The sequence below is a fragment of the Macrobrachium rosenbergii genome, chromosome 42 (assembly GCF_040412425.1).
Source record: "Macrobrachium rosenbergii isolate ZJJX-2024 chromosome 42, ASM4041242v1, whole genome shotgun sequence".
NCBI classification, from domain to species: Eukaryota; Metazoa; Arthropoda; class Malacostraca; order Decapoda; family Palaemonidae; genus Macrobrachium; species Macrobrachium rosenbergii.
The window spans coordinates 44,465,171-44,489,500 of record NC_089782.1 but is presented as its reverse complement, the minus strand read 5'-3'; the positions used below and the strand labels follow the sequence as shown (position 1 = coordinate 44,489,500).

The 24,330-nt window shown below is 37.4% G+C and overlaps 2 protein-coding genes across 7 annotated transcripts in view; both read right to left on the bottom strand.

Annotated features, from left to right (window-relative positions):
• frj (farjavit) overlaps positions 1–3,238 on the bottom strand; it is a 36,607-nt gene extending 33,369 nt beyond the window's left edge. Inside the window, exon 1 of one of the 2 annotated variants that reach the window (XM_067086339.1) lies at positions 2,923–3,238. In XM_067086339.1, the coding sequence (XP_066942440.1) occupies positions 2,923–3,134 (212 nt within the window). In that variant the 5' untranslated portion in view covers positions 3,135–3,238. The remainder of the gene's footprint in view (positions 1–2,922) is intronic. The other variant, XM_067086337.1, reaches the window with a different exon arrangement.
• A 4,088-nt stretch (positions 3,239–7,326) lies between these two features.
• The window catches only part of TfIIS (RNA polymerase II elongation factor), a 28,949-nt gene continuing 11,945 nt past the window's right edge, over positions 7,327–24,330 (bottom strand). For all 5 annotated transcript variants that reach the window (XM_067086333.1, XM_067086332.1, XM_067086334.1 and 2 more), the window contains exons 5-7: positions 19,755–19,966; positions 18,886–19,032; positions 7,327–8,664 (exon numbers count right to left, since the gene is read on the bottom strand). In XM_067086333.1, the coding sequence (XP_066942434.1) occupies positions 8,584–8,664; positions 18,886–19,032; positions 19,755–19,966 (440 nt within the window). In that variant the 3' untranslated portion in view covers positions 7,327–8,583. The remainder of the gene's footprint in view (positions 8,665–18,885; positions 19,033–19,754; positions 19,967–24,330) is intronic.

The window sequence follows — 24,330 nt, the reverse complement described above, 5'->3', positions numbered from 1 at the left end:
CATAACAAATATTGACCAAAAGAGTTGGAATACTGGCTGATCTATGCAAAACACTTGGTTTAAAAGCTATATAAAAAATTTGTTTCATAACATAAATAAACAACAGCATACAAATGTATCCCATTCATTGTTGGGAATGAGTCATTATCCTTAGGATATGATCTTCTCAAAGGATTTTACTGCAAGCAAATTCAATATGGCTTGCAGTTCATTCTGTAATTTATTTCAGCCCTCTTTTCTAAATACGTTATGCAATTTCACTGGACTCTGTTATGAGTTAATATTTGCGTCATTCATGGGAACCAAGTAATATTTGATAATAACCTTGAAGATGGTAATAACTTGAAAAGTTGTCAAGTATTCCTGATGTTGTAAGATCAGACATGGAACTTATGTGCTGGGTAGTTCAACTACTAAGTTTAACACTGCCAGGTAATGGTCTTTACTGACTGGATCCATGCTGACCACTTCAACAACTGGTTACAGGCTTCCCTAGTTGGTTAACCTGTCATTGCTGGTACTATAATGAATTTCATGCACAAATTGGACCACATTACACTGTCTTTTTAGGTTTGTTTTTGCAAAATTATGAATGACCTCTAAATAATTAACAAATACTGTACCTAGCTGCAAAAATGTATTTAAACAAGTGAAGAGACAAATTTATTGACTAGCAAAAAGTTTTGCTTTAAATAAACCTTAACAATGCTTACTTTGACAGCATGATTATTTTGGATGCATAAAGAAAATTTTACATATGGCCATTAAGTGCATTTGTTTAAAAATTCTCTGTATTCAATGTAATGTTATAATCGACAATTTTTATGATGATGAGGCCAAGCTCATCTGAAACATATGTCAATAAACAGAGAGAAAAATTTTAAATGCTGTAACCAACATATCACCACAAGTTTTACAAAACTTATTCATTTATGTTATGATCATTTTTCAAATACAAAATCATCCAATATTTGGTAAGGTAAATGCTGATGAAAAGCATTTTTTTTATTAGTTCCTAATGTAAGGTTTTACATTATTAAAGACCTGACCTACACACAAGCATAGTGTAGGGTCCTCATGTGGACCCTAAACACCTTCATCGCACAGGCCAGTAATCCCACAAAAACGACCCCATATCTGTCACACATCATTTGTACATATAACTCTATTATTATTGTCACATCAAATGTATCATCATCATCATACGTATTGTACTGTCAACTTCTCAGCCATATGTATATTAACTTCAGTCATGCATTATGTATTGATTCATATGTATATTTCCATCTGCCAACAAACACAAGTGATTGTGTTTAATCTCTTTTCTAGCTGCCTAATGTCAGGTGCTACATTTCTGCTCACAAGAGTTACTCCATTATCAAGATTGATTGATTGATTATGAAATTTAGGTCTTAAAGACCAAGCGCCGGAACCCATCAAGATTATGATGTGATTGATAATGAAAAGGTGAATCAAGAATCGGTATTAATATTATAAATTATCAAGAAGCCTTCTACTCCTCCAAACTCAGGTAAGAATATGTATATAGTTCTTCATTGGGGGGGTGGATAGAGCTTTCAGCTAGCACGCTGTTGGCCCAGGGTTCGACTCTCTGACCGCAGCCAATGAAGAATTAGAGGAATTTATTTCTAGTGACAGAAATTCATTTCTCGTCATAATGTGGTTCGGGTTCCACAATAAGCTGTAGGTCCCATTGCTAGGTAACCAGTTGATTCTTAGCCATGTAAAATAAATCTAATCCTTCAGGCCAGCCCTAAGAGAGCTGTTAACCAGCTCAGTGGTCTGGTTAAGCTAAATATACTTAACTTAAGAATAATATGTCACACCTTAGATTAAGTTATGGTGTAGCTTACCCTTTAACTAAGTAAATTTCAGCAAAGTGGATGTTAGTTAATCTCGATGTTACTTGGACTAGGCTATGTAGGACTCATAGGTACAATTTTATAATGGGTATGATCTAAAAGGGTAAAATTTACTTTAATACTACAACCACTCCTATGAGTGCCATGTTTAGGACCAGCCTCATGGGAATGAATGTTAAAACATAAACAAAAGGTTGTAAAAATCTCAGTAAAAGTAAACTTGCAATATCCCCTAGACTTTAGTATAATTTTTGTATTAGGTATCCTAAGGAGACTTAACAGCACAGCATAAAAACTCCAATACTGATCTGTGGTATTGGAATACAATAACAAACAATATTCATAAATAAATTTCTCAGTAACTGTAAATTTGCAACAGATTTTCATAGGCCTACATTATTCATATACAGCATATTAAGGAGACTTAAGAACAAAGAAAAAGGGCCAATATTGAAAACTCATGTTAAAGTAGAAAATCACCAAAAGACCTCCATCTCACCCATCCTGACTCACATAAGCAGGAAACTTTCTTTCAATATATATATATATATATATATATATATATATATATATATATATATATATATATATATATATATATATATATATATATATAATATATATATATATATATATATATATATATATAAGACTTATATATATAACAATATTTGTTATTATTTTATATTTAAACTATCTTCTGATAAGTTGCTGGATTTGTTATTATTTTTTAATATCTTTTGATGATCTGGAGTTTTTATGCTGTAAGTCTGAGCCTTAACAAGAAAAGAAATGGTAACAAGAAACAAACATTGGGAATGTTCAAAGCACATATTAACACATAGCAAAACTGTATTTTCAAGTCCAAAATATGATAATGGTAGCCTATGACGTTGATTAAAATTTTACCCAATATTCTAATAGGTACAATAGGTTTGCGGTCCAATGATACCATGACCAACCATTTTGGATTACAGAAGACTTAATCTATGTTATTTTTCCATGGATCCCAAGTAATCATAGGCCACCCTGAACTTACCTTTTGTCAACGAAGGTCAAGATCAAGATGTTGGTGATGGTAAGGAAAACAGGATGCAGAAGGTGGATTCCTGAGACCGCTAGAACTACCACCAACCCCACACATGTTCCAACCCATTTTCGGGTTTCTGGGTCTTGCAGTTTCCTATAAACCTCGCCGAATGCAATGCAGCCAATAAGAAGTCCTAAATATATTACGTCATCGAAATTCATTGCTGTTTTTACTCAGAAGGACAATTTTCCTTGGCGAAAAGTTCCATTCGTTGACGTTCCTGCCCAAAAAAGATTAGATACAAACGCAAGGAATTTGAGATTACAGTGTAGGTTCGGTTTAGTTTGATAGCATATTTTACTTATCCTAATTTTTTTCTATTCTGTACTAAAAAATATTCACATATATGATTTATAATATTTATATGAAGACACTAAATGCTGCAAAGTTTTATATCATGAAATGTATACAGTATTCTAAATAGTTGATGTAATGAACAGTTCCAAAAATGTAAACAGTTTAATAAATCAGAAAGAAAGTTGTTTCTCGTGCATGCTGTCATTTTAATGTATAGTAACTCGACTGGATAACTCACTCCAAGAATATCATAGTATAGTGTACTTTTATCATCTGCCGATAATCTAGTGTGCTTATTATGTAGTTACGTAATAACTGGAGGAAAAAATACTGTGTACTAATCCACTTTTACCATTACGTAAGAAAATAGTATTAACGCAAAAAAAAAAATAAATAAATTGGAAGACATGAGCTGCATTTTCATTTTTTCGCCAAGATAAGTTCGTATCCTAAGTCTGTCTAAATATATTGTTTCTATGAATTACCAACTCGTGTTTTTTCTTAACTGAGCAGTTCTATATACTTCTAATGTGCATGAGTTTATGTATAATAAAATCTACATAATTACGATCCAGACTGTCGCCAGAAGATACCTTGAGCAGTCTCCCAGAATTATTCGATATCATTACTATAATTTAGAGGTATTGATAAAAGACCCTATTAGTGGCGTACTGCTCAGAAAGCTATAAGAATTGATTGCCTGCAGTCTTTACCGAGGAATTCTGCTAATGCGTCACTTATTCTAACGTATTGCGAGTGAGTCATCGAATATGTTCTTGTTTATTGATTGCATCTGTTACTTAGTGTGATATGTAGTTCCTATAGTAAATGTATTATACTTGCTCCTTTTCGTCTTCCCTTCTATGAACACAATACACACACACACACACACACACACACACACACACACACATATATATATATATATATATATATATATATATATATATATATATATATATATATATATATATATATATATATATATATATATATATATATATATATATATATATATATATATATATATATATATATATATATATATATATATATATATATATATATATATATATATATATTCATTCGTATTAGGCTTCACTATGACGAGATGGTTTCAATTCCAGATTAATTCATTTGCAAAGTATAAGCTTTTAAAGACATACAGTCTTCTTCAGGTACCGATGCACTGAGGAAAAAACAACTTCACTTGGGTAAATATGTACTGTATGTGTTCCACCCAACATCTGTTGTTTTCTGTTTCTAATTCCCGGGGTGGCCTGCCCTTCTAGTCTTCTTGATCTCCGTGGCCGTATGCTTAACCCTTGGTTGTTCGGAATCATCCCCTTGCTGTTCATCTTTTATGTTCTTTTCATAAAAGTTGATGAAGGCGTTTTCTAGGATGACCTCCGATATTTTGTTCTTGTTGTTTCGTTTAAAATCTGTTATATTTCCAATTGATGATGTGGTTGTAATTCCGGCAGTATTTTGCCAGAGTCGAGGTTTGGTTGTAATGGGCAATTTTCTGCTTTATATAAATATATATATATATATATATATATATATATATATATATATATATATATATATATATATATATATATATATATATATATATATATATATATAATCTCCTTAATTTGATGCACTAGAACTGCTGGTCCTCTTTCAGCAACATTTTTATCACATTTGATGCAATATATGTTGATCTGATTTGATTTCCTAGGAAATTTATGGTGTCAAGCCACTGCAGCACCCAGCAGTGAAGAGAGTTGGAGCGGTCAGACAGCTAGATAGAGAGACCCAGAAAATAAATGCAATGGAGGATCCAAAGGTGGAACTCTGAAAAAAACCCACAGTTGCACTAAGCAGTGACAAGACAGGTTGGACAGCAAGACCGAAGAAACAGGAATGGAGGTAAAATAAAAGGCTTAAAAGTGGGTGTAACTAAGGGTCAAGTGTCACTGCAAGCCACCTTTAGATATGCCTGCAGTGCACCACACGAGGTGCACTGACAACACTAACCCGCTGTGGGGACAATAATTGTGTATGTATTTTCAGTGTTTTTCTATAATGAATGACAGTTTAAGAGGTTTACAGAAACCTAGTGAGGGAGGAATTGCAGCATGAAATTTGTCATAAAGTTATCAAAAAGAAAATTGTGGAAAATAGAATGGAATGGAACATAAATTTTAGGCCAAAGACCTAGCGCTGGGACCTACAAGGTCATTCAGCGCTGAAAGGGAAATAGAGAGTAGAAAGATCAGGTGTAATGGCCTGTCCACACTAGCGGGCATGCCCGTCGGGCACTTCCAGCTGTTTATACTTTCTCTAGCTTCTGAAGCAGTGTTACCGGACAATCGCATCGTTCTGGCTCCATACTCGGTCGGTCAGTATAATGGAACGAGTTATGGGAACAGTGTTTGCCCGTCGGGCAGTGGCCGCTGGTGTGGACAGGGCTTAACAGGAGGAAAACCTTGCAGTTGCTCTATGAAAAATTGTTAGGAGGCAGTGGATAGCAAGATGGAATAAAGAGAATGTGAATGGTGGTATAGTAACAGGAATGAAAGTGGTTGCAGCTAGGGGCCGAAGGAATGCTGCAAAGAACCTAAAGTAATGCCTACAGTGCACCACATCAGGTGCAATGATGCCACTACCCCCACTTCAGGGGTATTATAACCCAGCTTTTTTCTAAATTTCTAATGCCTCCATTTCATTTGCTCCATCACTGTTTTTTTATCACTGTAATGCACTATGTAATTTCAAGGGCCTACATTCAGAGCAGTGTAGCCATTTTTACTCCACTGCTTATAGGCTGCTTTTTTCCAGCTACTTAAAACAACTTGCACCAATTTCATGCTCTCTCATTTACATAAAGTTGTACAAAAACTTTGAATAATGAGCAAAGTTAAGTATACCTTAGTTTAACCAGACCACTGAGCTGATTAACAGCTCTCCTAGGGCTGGCCCGAAGGATTAGACATATTTTACGTGGCTAAGAACCAATTGGTTATCTAGCAACAGGACCTACAGTTTATTGTGGAATCCGAACCACATTATACCGAGAAATGAATTTCTATCACCAGAAATAAATTCCTCTAATCCTTCACTGGCCGGCCGGGGAATCGAACGCGGTCCCAGAGTGCTAGGCGAGTACGATATCGACCCATCCAGTGAAGACCTTGAATAATGAGCAAACCCTGTTACATACAATATATGGTAGTTCTGGTAATGCATGAATGTTACATGTATGTTAAGTATGGAGTGTGTTGGTAGAACTTCAGCAATAAACACTACAGTATGCGGGTTTTGAGTTGGGCTACCATTTTCCTAATGGCATTTTTCAGATGAATCTCAGAAATTGAACGGCAATTGTAAACTACATTAGGCTATGCTAGAAATTAAAAGGTATTAGTTTACAGGATGTACCTCAGCTATAGGATGGGATATCTTGAATATGCAAGTGCAGACTATACCATAGGATTTCAGTACTTACCAAGTTTTGCCACTAAAAATTTACTCCTGAAAATCTTTAATTTTTCTACCGGAAGGCCCACAAAAAATGTGTGGGGGTGGACTCAAAACCTTGATGAGCCTTACAATATCATTCTTGAAAAATTTTAAAATTGGTTAGGACATCAGATGTAATTTGTTATAGGAATGGAATATAGTTTAGGCCACAGGCCCAACACTAGGACCTAATGACCTAGTGAAAGGGTTTGCAGCTAGGGGCTGAAGGGATGATACAAAGAACCTTTAGTAATGCTTACAGTATACCCTGTGAGGTGCACTGACGCCACTACTCCCCAATGGGGTAGATTGTTATAGTGCAAATACTTATTTGAACTGCACGAACTAAAGTCAAAACTCTTGACTACCATAAGCCTGGCACATCTGACAAACTGTTTAACTAGTGTACTTCAACCTCCATGATTTCTGATAAAAGGCACAAGCAAATCAAATTTATTTGAGTTAAAATGCAATGGTCAAATGACCCTTTTTAACCAGTTTACAAATACATAAAAAATTAAACTGGAATTCAAAGAAAACAATTCATCTACAGGTACACTTGTATTTTACGAGAACACTTTACTTGTATATTATTTATAAGCACAAAAGCTTTCAATTTTATTAAAAACATATTAATAAAAGTTGCTCAAAATGATCAACCATGAAAAATGTGCACTAATCAAATAAATAAAACACAAGTTTTTAATGTGACATATTACTAACAACTATATAATACAAAATTCATAATCCAAATACAAAAATTAAACTACAGCATCTACTAAACAGAGCAATGAATTTTAGTAATTTACCAGACAATAACATGGTTAACACATCTTTAAGAGCAAAGTAGAAAAAAAATATTAACAGCACTAATGAAAAAAAAAAAAATATAAACAGCATGGTGACACAGCAAAGTGAAAGATAAATTAATATATCTTTGAATAAAACACTGTTTCATGAAATGCTTGTATCAGGAGATAAAGTCGTATGTTGCAAGGATCTTCACATTTGCTACTATTTACATTAACATATTGCAGTTTACATCTGAACATGTTATATACCGTAGTTTGCAAAGACTGCACAGTAATTATTACTCTATGACTGCGATGTCAAACATCAAATTTAAATGGTTTGAACATAATTTTTAAAACCATTGAAAGTAAATCTCCAAATACAAAAATAATTAATATCTGTACTTTGCAACAATAACTTCTATCTTCCTCTGTCGGATAACCATGACCACTAGGATACTATACAGTGAAAAGTATAGATTTCTCGCAGACAAAACAATTCTATCCAACCATTGGCAATTGCTTATTATCGAAAGTAATCATGTTGACATACAACCTTCATGACAATCTGGTTAACCTGTCAAAATTTATTAAATAAGATGTTAATCATTAGCTCTATGACTGATAGAAAGCTAGATTATTAATTTACAAATTAACAAACATAGTTACTGTAATAATATAGATATAATCTGTAGTACCAGAATAAACACATGATATGGACAAGAAAAGTGCACAGTAAACAAGATTTGTTTACTAATCCTGGCTACTACAAAACCAAAGTAATTCCAGTGTTGAAGTCAGTTATGCCATACTTTTAAGACAAATCATTCTTCACTGTCAAAATGAAAGGTGGGTTAAAAGATGCACTTAACATTTCTAATTAAAAAGAGCAAAAAAAATATCTATGTAACATAAAATCACAATTTGTCTCCTTTAGACGAACATATCAAAATCAATATCCCTCTATTGAGGAGCATTGAGGTGGAGTAAGATGACACTTGGTTCAAGCTCCTCAGCAGAATTTCCAACGATTACCACAGTGATTGCAAAGCACAAATGTGGTCATAGGTTCATCAGAACTTCTTGTCTGCATCTGCAAAAAAGTAAAAGGCAAGCATTAGAAGCTGCAAAAACAGACTATACCCAACCCAGAAAAAATTAAATTCTAAAACTAGCAGATTTTAAAAGTATTTTGTATTTTTCCTAACATATAAACTGAAGTTCCTCTCATTAGTATAAGCTTGCAAATCCGAGCTGGAATGGCTGTTAAACACTTACTGACAAGATGGGTAACTATCAACACTAGGAGGGGAAGCCAGGCCCACCTGCTGGTCTACAATCCACTTTGCCTTTTGGTCCATGTGCCAGGTGAGAGGGGCGGTTGAAGTGGGCCATTACGTAAAGAACTTCAGGTTTGTATGTTAGGAAAAATACAAATTACTTTTAAAATTTTCCTGTTTGTTCCTACACAAATACAAACTTCCATTCTTTACATTAGGAGACTTACCTATTGGTGGGAGGAAATCTGGGTGCTTTCTGAACTGAATGGTAGGTTGCCCAACCTGGGATGTCCTTTTCTGGTCCTAGAGAGGAGCAAAGGGATCCCACACCTCTGGCATACTGTACATATGGGATGTGCATTTGCCAGACTTCCAGACCACCAAGTACTGTAATGGGTTTGTGCGCAATTACTTGATAAGGCTGGAAAAGGCATGTAATACATCAGAGACAACAAAGACCTGGCTATTTTAATCAACAGGTTTGTTTAGTGTATCCCCTTTCTTCCTTGTCAAAAGAAAGGGGGAATATGCAATCTTAAACTAAAACATATCAATCAATGACTGACGCCTTGTAGCGTGTGTAAGTCAGCTGCACAGCTTGCCAGCCCAGCATGTACTTGGCCAGCTTTCCAACTCTCTGCCCTAAGCGAGAGAAAGGAAAGGGAAAGAGGGGAACCAGTCACACATACTCTCTCGCTCACTGAATACCTTAGCCAAGGTGGTACTTGTCCCCTTAGGGGAACTGGGATAGTTAAGCAACTTGTTGAGCAGCAACTACAGGACCCAAGAAAATGTATCCAAGGACTTGAGAGCAACATTCCAAACGTAAGAGGAGGTGAACGTTATCTGCCATGACCCTTGCATGTAACACCTGCTGAAGTGACTGGTTCTTCCTGAATGCCCCTACTATAGTAGGGGCAATGCCCTAAATTCAACAGCTCTCATCCATACTGTACACTCGCCTCCTTGCTGGACTAGTAATACTCCCGCCATGCTTCCACTCTGTCTGCCTGGTTGTCTACACAACCCCCCACTTTTGGCAGGTGATGGGGAGGAATGCTGCCCTTAGCATTCTCCCCTCTTCCTCTTATCCTTGCTTCCCTTCCTAGGACCGGGCAGGAGGCTGAAAGGAGTGCGGCTGTGCAACCTTCCCTACAGGGGAAGAAGTCTGGGGAGCTTGACAAGAAGCAGAGCAAGTCAGGGCCTTCCTGATGCCAAAGGATAGTACTGCATCCCTTCTCTTAAGGACCCAGTTGAAACACAGGTGCTGTCTGGACCAGGTAGGTAATTTCCCTACCTCCAGACAGCAGCAGTCTCCTGAAGGAGCCATCCTTGTCAGGGTATGACCACCTGATGAGGAGGATGTGAGCTACTAGAGCAAAATCCATGGCTCTTTGCAGCTAAGCCCAGCCCACTGCACGCCAATGATTGACTAGCTCTCGAAAGGGGAATGACGTTGCACTTATTAACAGTCCATATGATTACAAGTATGGATTTGAGTGTTTGGTAATGTTGAGCCTCATGCATGAATAATGACATCACAGAGTTGTGAAGTATGCAACTGATATCTCCAATAGAAGTTGCATTAAGTTATATATTATGAAGATCTTGGGTCATTCTGTCTGTTCATCTTTTTTTTTTATTCTGATCATGTGCAACCTAAATACATAAGCATCTTACTTTTTTTTTTAATTGGTGTTGGCATACATAAGCAGTTCCACATAGACCACATTAATTGAAATGAAGCATAAACTTATGCAGCCAGTTCCAATATTAGGGAATTAATTCATAATCCTGCATGTCAAATGTTAATATTATTATGAGATTAGGCCTACATATCAAATTCTTATATTTTAAGGCAATGATACGGCATAAGCCTACACATCAATTTCTTATAATTTGAGGTGACAAGGCATAGGCTTACAAGTCAATTTCTTATATTTTGAGGTAATGACAAGGCACAGGCCTGTGAGGTCCAGAGCTGTTCCCAGGACCCTCAGGCCAATCTCACTTTAAAACAAAAATCTATATGACACACCGAGACTCAGGAAACACAGATCCAGTGCTCCTGATTCAAACAATCTATTATGCATTTTTCTGAAGATACTTTATGTTATTGTCAGAACTGTAATTACTAATACATGTAATGCAATGCATGCTTTTTAACCATATGTATTTGAAAGCTCTTCCTAATTTGTGTATAGAATTGTTAACCATTCTTCAGGTGTGAGAAATCATCTGACTGTATATAGACATCCCCCTATTTTCCTCTAATGTAAAATGCTACTTTTCCACTCGCAAGAGTTCTTGACATGTCAGAGATTTTGTGTCAATAAATTAGAATACCTTGAACCTGCATCTTACTCGCCCCCTCGTTATAGGCCTACACGTCAATTTCTTATTGCAAATACTGTAGTTTTCTACCCATATCTGTTAGAAATAGAGTAGTTTCAATTCCACTATATATAATGTACTATATATGCATGCAGTGGAATGTACACATCAATACAATATTTATGTATGCATATATATATATATATATTATATATATATATATATATATATATATATATATATATATATATATATATATATATATATATATATATATATATATATATATATATATATATACAATATATATATATACATATATACATATTACAAAAACATGTACACACAAATACTACATATATCATATACATGTATAGAGTATACATGCACACACATACATAAACATATCCATACATATACAGACAGTCTCTGGGTTATTTCCTGAGTCACTTATGTGAAGCAGCAGATGCTTATGCTTTCAGCCAGGATTGGTAGATACCAGGTTGTGCTCACACCAGCCCAGATATTAGGTTAAATTAGGTTACGCAAAATGATGGTTGATGCATTTCCACTTCATAAATTGTTTATTTTTTCCTTCTTTGTAAATTGTAGGTAATGGAAAGGAAATATTAATATAAAATTAATATTTTTTGAAGTTTAGGCAAGTTTTAAGATAAAGTAAAATTAAACCCTGTTGTGCATTGTATATATGTATGTGTAGTCAAGGGCACACACACACACACACACACACACACACACATATATATATATATTATATATATATATATATATATATATATATATAATATAACCAGTAGTGATCTACTATTGATCAATCTGAGGTGGTGTAGCCAACTTCTGGATAGTATTATATTTGCTAATGCAGTATATATATTTTTATGGAGCTGGCAGTTGTACACTTTTAGTGATTAAGAACTTGTATATTTGGTGTTGGTAAATTACAGGCTAAGATGTCTGACCTGGAAGAATTGAAGAGGACATGGGGGGTTTTAAGTCTGTGATAACTAACTGGTCAAAAAAGGTTGAAACCACTATTGATGCTGGTGATATCAATAGTATTTCCTCATTGAGAGACTCCTTGAAGGAATATTTACAGAAAGTCCAGGAATTGGATAACGAAATATTGGATCTGACAGATCCTGGAGGACAACCTGACCAAATTATGAATCAAGCAGAATATAGCCTAAAGGTAGGCACTGAAATTCATAGACTAAACTCCTCCATCACGAGTCTTCTAGCTGTAAGAAGTGAATCCAGTGCACAGATATCACCTGTTAAAGCTACTGTAAGAGGTGAATCTAGTGCACAGATATCACCTGTTAAAGCTACTGTGAAGTTACCCTAATTGGACCTCAAACATTTAGATGGTGATGTATTGGAATGGAATTCATTTTGGGAACTTTATTAAGTATCAGTGCACCAATGTACTGATTTTGAAAATATATAGAAGTTTTCTTATTTGAAAGGCCTATTGGAAGGTGAGGCTTTGGAACTGATATCTGGTTTAAAGTTAGAAGGTGATAAATATTACAAGCAGTGAACCTGTTAAAAGAGACCTGTGGCAGAAAAGACGAAATCAAGTTGTGCTTAGTTAGAAAACTCTTTCAAACTGAGACTCCCAAGGCAGATGCAGAATCACTACAAGGATTTTGAGTGCAATTCGAATGCTGCCTAAGATCATTGGAGAGTGAAAGGCTGGAATTGAGTAAATTGTATACCATCTTGCTCTACACCAAACTACCAAGTAGTGTAAGTGAAATAATAAAACGAAGGTGTGGAGAAGATTGGCTGAAATTTGACACCTTTAAAAATATCTTGAAGAAGAAATACACAATTTGAGGGCTTTTCCACAGGCTGAACCAGCAAAAGCGAATACATTGACAACGGTATCTGCTTTCACAGTAGAACAATGGCAATCTGTGAGACTAAAAAAAACATCGGTAAGGCTTAAAGAAAGTACGAACAAAGCCAAGGTAAACCAGGTTAAAGGATGTGCAACCAGAGGAGGAAAGATGGAAAGACTCAGAACTCGGGGTTTGTGTTTCATATGCACATCCAGTAAACACTTCAGTTCCGACTGTGACAGGCAAGGTTGTAATAATGGTTGGACTGTAAGACATCATAGTGCTACATGCAATTGAAACCAACCGAATAAATCTACTGTAGGTGGGGTACAAGTTGGAACTCTCTTTGACGAATACCAGACAGGGAAATAAGACGACTAGGAAGTCGACCTTACCTACAGCCACAATAACCCTAAAGGGTAAAAGAGGTCGCACTGTGCGAAAGAGAGGGTTGTTAGATACCTGTGCCGAGAGATCATTTATAAAGAAATCTGCTCTTGAGGGACTCCACTATAAAAGCAAGGGAGTTGAAAATATCATTGAGAGGTTACTTAACTTCTACACCAGTTGAGGAATATGAAATGGTGAACATCACTGTGCTTCATTGGGGTAGATTAATAAATATGGACTGTACAATGGTAGACGAGCTACCAGAATATACGAAGAAATTTGGCTTTAAGAAGAACTTAAGGTCGTTGTGTAGAACAAAAATCAGCTTGGCTGATAAAGATTTTAATCTACCTGTAGAGAAACAATCACCTATTGAATTGTTAACAAGGGTTGACAATGTGTACAACATCTTACACCCAGGGTTTAGGAAATTTGAAAATTTAGTATTGCTACCAACCATATTTGGTTACATGGTAACCGGAACATGTAGTTCTCCTCCCACCAAGGAGACTCATGTTTCCATTTTAAAACTGGCAGTGGAAACGGACAACATAATTATGGCTGAAGGGGCTACTCAATTAAAGGATCCAAGGGAAGATCTTGAAAGTTTATGATCATTTAGGTATTGACTGCAGTGAAATAACGGAACAGGAATGGAAGGTATTAGAGAATTTTGAGTGTACTATAACATATTCTGAAATTGATAAACAGTATGTAGTGGCACTGCCTTGGAAAGGCAATACAGTGAACCCCGTATTCATGGGGATGCGTCCCCACACCCCCGCTTGAATAGGTCAAATCCATGAATGCTTAAAACCCCTCTAAAACACTTAGAACTGCCCATTTTGATAGCTTAAACCAAGAAAAACCCTGTAAAAATGCTTATACCTGAGTATTTTAATAGTTTTATCACAAAAAGTACATTTATTCATGAAAATTATATGAAAATACAGTAATTAGTGAATATTTCTGTGAAAAATACCGCGAATGATGGTTAGATATGTTCCACAGAGAAACCCGCGAATGCGTGAGTCCGCGAACCATGAGAACGCGAATACGGGGGGTTTACTGTAAAAGGAGATTAACTTCCAACTGTGGGTTGGCTTTGAACAGATTAAAACAACAGTGCCTCAAGTTTCAGGACACTCAGTATCTAGAACACTACCAGAAAATCCTGAAGGATCAGGAGGATAGGAGATTCATAGAGAGAGTGGAATATTTTAAAACAGAAGACTGTCACATCATGGTGTTAAAAAGGACAGTGCAACAACCCCTGTTAGGATAGTATTTGACTATTCGGTCAGACAGGGAAAAAGTGGGTTAAGCTTGCATGATTGTTTGTGGACAGGACCATATAACAGCTGACCTACTCAAAGCTCTACTGCAGTTTTAGGGCAAAGATATACCTGCAGAATTTGTGGATGAACAACTCCCAGACCCATTACAGAACCAATGGGTTGAGTTATCCGAAGACTTAGAAAAATGTCTTGATATATTCTTTCCTAGGAATACTAGCCTAGGAAAGGGGACTCCTTACACATATTCCGCGATGCCAGTGAGTTAGCATATGGTTGTGTAGCCTACAGAGTTAAGAACGAAAACTCTTATTTAATGATGGCAAAGGCAAGAGTAGCGCCCATTAAAGAATTAACTGTTCCAAAACTGAGTTGATGGCATTGTTGCTAGCAGCAAGAATGGCCAAATTTACTAAAGAATCCTTTGAGAAGGATGAGTTTGTAGAACTGTTCGTTTGGTCGGACAGTAAAGTCACACTAAGTCGGCTGGTATCGAAAAGTGTCTCCCTGTGTTTGTGAAAAATAGAGTACAGGAAATAAAATCTAATTCCAGAGGCAGTCCTGTCCTATGTGCCTACAAATGATAATCCCAGTGACTGGTTGACATGTGGGAAAAGTACAGAAATGATCTTGGATAGTTCTTTCTGGTGGGAGGGACCCACTTGGTTAAAAAATTCCTCTTGGCCAATGGATAGGTCATGGGCTGGTGGATCACTTGGGCAGGGTAGGGAAAGGAGCATTTTGGTCAATACTGTTGGGGACAACCTGAATGGTAATACTCACTTGCTGAATTGGGAGATTCAGCAAGGGTGAAAAAGTCTACAGGACCAGAGCATGGATCCTACGATTTTTGAATAATTGTAGGAGTTCAACCAGTACGAAGAGGCATGGTGAATTGACCTCGGAAGAACTCCAAGAGGCAAAGAATGAGACCATTGCCATCATACAAAGGGAATATTTCCAAGAGGAATACGAGAGTTTGATGAAGGGGGTAAGAAAACCAAAACTAGCTCTCATACACCAGTTGAATCTTTACCTGGACAACGGGATAATAAGGTGTAAGGGTTGACTAGAACACGCACAGTTACCCGAATCTGTTAAGTTTCCCATACTATTGCCGATGAGTTGCTATGTTACTCGGGTAATTATTAAAGAAAATCATGATGCTAATGCTCATATGGGTGTAAATGCAACTGTGGCCAGTCTCAGACAGGAGTTCTGGATCCCACAGATAAAGCAACTGACTAAGAGTATAATACACCATTGTGTTATTTGTAGGAGAATGCAGGGGAGGCCGTATAGGCCCAATTTAGTTCCTCCATTACCCGAGTTCAGGGTGCAATGTAAGCAACCTTTTAATACCACATACGTGGACTACACTGGTGCATTATGGGTTAAGGGAAAAGGACAAAGCCCTGAGAAGGCTTATATCATCTTGTTTATGTGCCCAATAACCAGAGGCATACATGTGGAGCTAGTTGATAACCAGTCCTGTGACTTGTTCCTCATGAGTTTTAGAAAATTCTGTAGCAGAAGAGGTTTCCCAACACTCATGTTGAGTGACAACGCCACCATGTTTGTAGCGGTATCAGAATACCTTAAGACCATGTCGGAGAATCCCAAAGTAAAGGAATATCTGTTAGATATAAAGTGTAACTGGAAGTTCATTCCAGCGACAGCACCATGGTTTGGTGCTATATGGGAAAGGCTGATAGGACTTCTGAAGTCATGTCTAAAAATGATCGTAGCCAAGCCTTGCTCAGTTTTGAGGAATTGACCTGTGTGTTGGTGGAACTGGAAGGAATTATCAATGACAGACCATTAAGTTACACACCCGGATTTGAATCAGTTGGAAATTTTAACCCCTTACCATGTGATCCTTGGACGAAAGCTTAAGTCCTTCCCAAGAGAAGTAGTAAACTGGGAAGAGATCTCCGGTGACCCTACCTATGGACGGAGAGAGTTCACCGAGAGAAGATTCCTCTATGTATCCAAGTTGTGTGACAACTTGTGGAAGAGATGGGAAAGGGAGTATTTAACAACGTTAAGAGAGACCCACTGAGTAGGAATAGTGCATGGCTCTTGGCCCATGATAGGGCAAGTTGTCCTCATTCATGACACGGGGCCAAGGAGCAAGTGGAAGTTGGGCCAAATGATCGAGTTACACATGGAGAGAGACAAGTTCCCAAGAGTGGCTACTCTAAGAATGGCACACAGCCAGCTTATGAGACCTGTAATTAAGTTATACCCCTTAGAGCTGTGGCAGGAGTTAAGGGAAACTAATCCTGTGACAGATGACATTCAGTCAAGCACCCGCCTGAGCAGAAGGACTGCTCAAATAGCTGCAGAAGCCAGAGAGGCATTGATAAGAACAGGACTATTGTAAACAATGTAGGCATAAGTTTTCATGCGGGGGAGTATGTCGAAACTTCGACAAGAGAGATTGTACTTTTCCACAAGTTGTGGTATAGTTTTATGTATTCTCTTTAAATTTACGTAAAGTGGAAATGCATATTATGTAGAAGAAGGATATTATGTTTTGTTGTGTTTGTATTTAGTAATGAAAGGCATTGTTTTAGCTGTTTCGTGTGTTTAATTGTAAGTATACGTGAAATAGTGCTTAACTACCGTTATCGGTTGTTTGTCCGGTGGTTAGTCGAAGGTTTGGTGTCGGTCAAAGACGGCCGTGAACTCAGTCTCTTCATAACCTTGATGCAGAGTGGTTCAAGCTAGTAGGGACTCAAGAATACATTAGGTGTCATCTGCATCCATTGAGCAAACTGAAACCAGTTTTGAGTAATGTCCAGTCACCACCTATTGATTTTTGGTAAGGTCCTTGTGATAAGAATGAGACTTCAGAGTCTGATACTCAATATGCAAGGAATCCATTGACCAGAACTCAGCTTAAGTGAATCCAGCAACTAAGATTTCCCACCACGCTGAAGATCATTATACAGGCAGTTCCCAGTTAACGGCGGGGATTCCGTCCCCGGCTGAGCGCTGCTAACCAAAATTCAGTGATAGCAGTGCCAAAATCCTGGCTTAATGGCGCCTTTAACCGGAGATTGGCGCCATAATCCCTGCTTAACGGCACCATTAACCTGAGCCAGTAAGTGGGGTCTGCCTGTACTGGAACTTGATGTGTTGGGTATATGGTGATGAGATCTGTTAAAAAAAATCTGTTAACTGGGGTTGACATTTCATTGCTTCCTGTCATGGTTTGGGCTGGTTCTCATTATCAACTTTATTCACAAACAGTGATGTGTCCTGAGTGTGCCTTGTCTCCATCTGTACCCTGACTGTGTGTGTAACCACACCTCATCCTTGTTTCCATATCCATAATCAAGTCTTTTTTGGACCCATCGCTCTGGCTGAATCCTCTTGTCCTGGTGTGATGTGACATTCCATTGTTCTGTAACCACAGCTTTTAATCATTTATTCTTCTGTTTGAACAAATAAAGAAAAGAAGTTTTCTGTTGACTTCTGTCTTGTTCAATGTTTGGAATGGCAAGCTGCATATCATCTTGTCTCAAGTCCAAGTCTTTGAGTTGCTGTCTTCCATACCTGAACACACACACAGCATGTTAGTCATGACACCAAGATCTTGGTCTGTCTTTTCTCCATGACTGAAACAGAAAAGTATTAGGGGCCCTGTTCAGAGCTATGTCCCAGATAAGTTGAGGCAGATGGACATGGATATAGAACCAAATGCAAAAAGTGTTGCTACTATGACCAACACAATGCTGCAAAGAACCTTTGTCACTGCCTCTGTTATACTGTGTATGGGTACCATCATAAAGAAAATTTTAAATCATAACAGTACAACACATTATAAGAATGTGAAAATTACTATAAAAATAATAAAAGAGAAACTGCAAGTAGTTAAATATCAATAAAAATACTCTCCATACTGTAATAGATTAAAGCACTTTGAAGCATGAAACTCTGGAGTTCAGCAACTCCCCCTCGAGTTTTTAGCAAATCTTGCTTGTGGTCAAGGAGTCCTTCTCCATAACAATGTACATTACATCAACAATGGTGTCCTTAACATGAAAAATTAGCTGTTGCATGTGAATACATCAAGCTGACAACTGAACATACTGTTCTGAAAACCATGCCAGCTTATGTAAATTCTACACTCACAACATACCTGGTTGTAAGTACAATCTCGCTGGCCACATTTTCCACATTTAAGCAAGTCTGTCTTGGTACCCTGCGCAACAGCTAACTGATGGTCATCAATAGCCTCCTTTGTGAACTTCTCTCGAAGTGCTTTCATTTCATTACTTGCCATTTCCTACAACAGAACAAACAATACACATGTAGAGAAAAATTTATTCTAAAAAAAAATATAGCATAGTAATCACCACTGAACCTATCAGTGTTTCTTTATGAATCTGGACATTACAGAGTATTGCAGGCACACAAAGCAGGTATAAAATAAGGATTTCATATCAAACCTAAGGCCAATGATGTGATCATTTCAGTAAATATTTTCCTCAAAGTAAAGTCTTAGCATAAACATCATAAAAATAAATACCGTTTAGGGACAAAATCAAGTTGAAGGTCAGAAGACTGCAATACAAAAGAGAAACGATTCTAAAAAATGGGGAAAGGCATTGAACTCTATAGACTATATACCAATTACCAATCTGCATGGCACAGCAAATTTGCTATGACAACTGCATCAGCCACTTAATTATTCTAAAAAAAAAATAGCAACCAACAATTGGTATTGAAAATACTAAGTAATAAAAATGTCATTGAAAAAAAAAAAAAAAAAAGATGAACCTTGCTGCCATTTCATTATGTCAGACCCAAATACAATGTTTAACATCTTGCAATACATTCCAGTGATTCCAAAAGGTGATTTAAGTATGCAAAAAGAAAAAGAAAAACCAAACTCATGAAATATGTACATAATTGTTCTTCTGAAAGTAAATATTACTTTACATATAGAACAGTAAGTATAATTAGATATGGAAAAGGCAGATTAGTCCAGTAAAAGGGTATACTCACATCCGATGTCATAATTGCAATCCTCTGGGGGGCTATAGCACCACGCAGTACATTTTCGCGGAGCTGTGGGTTCTTAGAATCTTTGAGGTTGTATACACGTGAGCGCAAGCGATTTTTGTAACCAGCATCTGTGTTACCAAATTCTTGATAAATTGCACCTTCTATCTGCTCTGCCAGATATTCAGGAGTGGCAACAGCATCTTCAGGCACCTCTGAAATTGTTCATATTTAAAACTACCGGTAATTTTCATTTTAAAGGAAATATTATTATCTATCAACTAAAAAAAAAATAAACTATAAAACAGTACCTATACCACAGTACAGTGCACAACAGAGAACACATAAACTAGCTAATAGATTTTGGAGTGTGATTCAATACAATCCTAACCTATCAGGAAACTGCTTTGACAAGATTATGGAATTAATGAAACTTAAGTATGGAATGTAACTTTTGTCAAGCATAATTCACACAATTATCCACTGAATTTTTATACATGCACAGTGCCATCAACAAATAGCCAAATCACATATGAAAGCTGGACACCAAGTTTCATATTGATGGCCTTGATAGAATTCCAAAATTTCAACATTCAAACAGGCTTATTATGATAATGTAGCAACACAATCTTTCACTTGGTACCAATTTTATTTGCAATAAAATTCCATACTATCTAGGCCAAATGGCAGGAGGAAGCAGGAAGTCCCTACCATGAACAGCTTTTATCATTGAAACAATTGAAACTAAGTTTCAAGGGTCCTCCAATATGTAAATATAATACACATATGTTTGGTTAACAAATACTGAGCAACTACTTAGGTAGAAGGCAGTAGCAATTTACCAAATTCCCATCCACCTAAAATCTGGAGTTTCATCAAATTCATATCAGCATACTTGTAACTTTAATCATGTTTGGGATTGGGATCTGTGTGGCCATCCTCCTAATGGTACTATACATGACAAATGTTTTCAAGATTCATTATGAATTTCAATGCAGAGCTAGACCTATGAAAATTGAAGACAGCAAGGCAAAATGCACAAGCACCTCTGAAAAAGATGGTCTCTGTCCTTGAAAATTGAAAAACCTATGTAACTGAAGATGGATTAATTACTTCTCTTGCATCATGTTGATTCTCTGAGTAGTTACCAGTCCTCATGACCTATTCAGTTGGTAACTTCAGGTAATTCCTTCAAAACTAACTCCCAACAATTTTATGAACCTGGGAATGCTATGGTAAATATCCCTTGGGGCATCAGAAAATTTGATACCTAGAAACTGTACATCCACTTGATCAAATATTCATGGAAAAATTACCACACTTCTTCCAAAACCATTGTTATTAATAAACAGTTTAACCAACCGATGAGTTAACATTCTTTAAACTCACATAAAGCTGGCACAAAGGGTTAGTTTTTGATGAATATACGACATCTTATTTATTAATCTTAAAAATTTAAAAATGGGATAAACTGAAAATACTGAAGATTTCTTTAAAGGACTGTTTCCAAGATAAACACTGCTGGCTGCTGTAACTCAAATTTTTAAGTGTAATCATTATTTTGTATTCACTGCATTCATGGAATGAATAAACCAGTAAACCTTGTCTCAAGAGGTCCCAAACCTAGCTCAGAATTTGTAAAGGGGAGAATGAATCAAGACTAAGGTTTGAAGTGAATACAACCTGCCTCAGAGATGATGTATATAAGCATTCTTGGAAACAAATGTTCGATGTTTCATGGCTCATAAGTACAGGCAGTCCCCATTACAGGCACCATCAGTTAATGGCATTTCAGTGTTATGGCCCTTGGCTAGCAACTTTGTTAACTGGATTTTTGGTGCCGATCTCCAGCTAACTGTGCCATTAAGTGGGGATTTCAGCGCTGATCTCCAGTTAATGGCACTGTTAAGCAGGGTTTTTGGCTCTATTATTGCCATTAACCGGAGACTGCCTGTACATGTATGAAGGAATGTACAAACTGGTTCACAGTTTGCAAACTGTATTGGATGTCACTGGAAATACCAAGTCTGAGGTACCAACTCTAGTGGTGCCAGACATACCAAACTCATGGAAAGATTAGCATGCATTAAGTTGAACAGAATTTGAACTGTACTAGGAATAAAATTCCAACAAAAATTTTGTTTACTATGATAATACGAGTTTGAAACAAACAAATAAGAAATCCCACAATTATCTACTTTCACCTTATCTGCCACTTGAACACTATTTGCATGGCTGCCAGCGTCACAATATCAAGTATAATATATATGTGTATATATATATATATACTATATATAGTTTACAAAAATTAAACAACCACCCTCCAATGGTTGGCAACACTAGCTGGGCAGAAAGAAGTGTTGGTAACACTGCTTCAATACCGGCATAAACAGGCTGAGAAAGGGTGTAAGAAGGGAGAGGGATAGAAGGGGTTGGTAACACTGCACAGGCAGAAAGAAGTGTTAGGAACACTGCTCCAAGATATATGAACACAGATAAAGGGGGGGGGAGATTCAAGGGTGGGGAAGGGGTAGGAAGGTTGTGTGGGATGGGTAGGGAGGGAAAGGAGGGTAATTGACTTCTTGAGAGCTTCTGCGATTATTGTTGGCTTAAAGGCACAATGTTACTTGACCTCTGTCATTTTGTTTATCACTTTTAACTGGCTGATACAGATAAGTCATCAGTTCAGTAGCATATGGGAGAAGGTGTATGTTTGTAAGCTTCTAACTACTGGCAGAAACGGATACGTCATTGTGGCTGTTTGTTTCTGAATCGCTTATTGAGTGTGCATCATATCACAAAAATTTCCTTCTCTAATGGGCTACATTTGAAGAATATCAATGATCTTGGTAGCAACACGTGCTCCTTTGTCCAATTCTGCATCAGTTCTCGGTATACGTTCTTTCAGCAGGTACTGTGATTGTGTTGTGATGCTTTCCCCTCATTCTGTTGCTTATGATGTGGTGCCTGCAGCATTGCAAGTGCTCTTATTACTTGTGTGGTGCTGTGTATTTTTTTAATGGTCCCACCTCGTCCTAAAAGTGTGAGGAAGGTGTTGACTCTACAGAAGCTTGAAACTGTCGAAGTATTGAGGCAGGCTGGTCAATGGGACATAATGGAAAATTATAGCCTGACTGGTCAACCTTGCTGGATATCAAGAATACCAAGGAAAAGCTGAAGAAGTACTTAACGGTTTTTGGGAAGATGTCATGGAGAGGTTAAACAGTTGATACTGATCTAGTTTTGTCAGCAAATGGTGGCTGGTGTGCACGTGCATGGTACTGAGTTGAAGGCTAGGGCTCGAGCTACAAAGTTCACAGGCCTGCATGGGTTTTCCTGTTTTGGTTCAAGATTCAGCATGGGTTTTTTAACAAAATGACTCATGGCAAAGCTTTGGATGCTTTCGAGGAGGGAAGAGAGGAATTTCGGCAGACGTTGCAAGATTTAATGAGAAAAGAAGGACTAGTTTTGGGCCAAATCTACAATGCTGAAGAAAGTGCTCTAGTCTATTGCTCCTCACCTACTAACACTGACTGACAGGAATTAAAAGAACTTACCCAGTTGAAAGCTTCCCATACAACATGTCTGTGCTTTGTTATATGCAGATTCTTCTGGTAGCCATCAATGTAAACCAGTGGTAGTTGTACACACAAAGCAACCACAAACCCTGCATGGGTTGACAGATAAGCTCCTAGGGATTTGGTATCATTCAGCAAAGGCTTGATTCACCTCCAACATCATCTCTGATTGGTTCCATTAATCACTTTTGTAAGGAGGTTGTTCACCAACAGACAGAGAACCTTGGCACTGCTAGACATTCAGTGAAGGCTTTTCTTCTCTTGGGCAATGCACCTGGACATCCCACCACAACCCAGTTGGTTTGTGACATAGGTCATTATTAGGGTCATGTTTTTGCCTCCTAATATGAATGCACTCACCCCCCAATGGACCAAGGTGTTATTGTCACCATGAAACTGCTATGCCAGAGGAAGTTCCTAGAGAGGTAATGGTGATGTTCGAGGATTAGGAGGAGGAGCTAAGCCTGGATACACGGGGAATGGACACTGGAGAACCTTCAAAGGCACTCGAAGTGTGCTATCTATAACTTCACAAATGCTTGGAAGGCAGTCACTGTACAGACCCTCAAACAAGCTTGGGACCATATCCTGAAGGGAGAGGGGGGCATGATGGATTTCCATGGATTTAAAAGTTAACTTTTGTGCCACATTCACTAAGTGAGGCAACAGCGTTCCTGAGGATGACGTACAGGAGTGGCTGGACAATGATGGAGCCAACCCTGGCTTCAGATTGTTATCCAACACTGAGATGGCTGCTGCCAATGCTGCTGCTGAGGAGGAAGCCCATGAAGACAATGACAATGATGAGGTTGCTTCACAACCACTGCCCTCCTATAAACATATTCGCATGGATGGTTCTTCGGTATATTTATCATTATAGAGAATCTCAACTTTTACCACAGTGAATTCCCGAAGGCCTTGGATTTGGCTAAGAAGTTCAAGAAGTGCGGCAGATGGTATTGCAAAGCAGAATTGTTGTTTGTATCATCAGAGTACCCTCG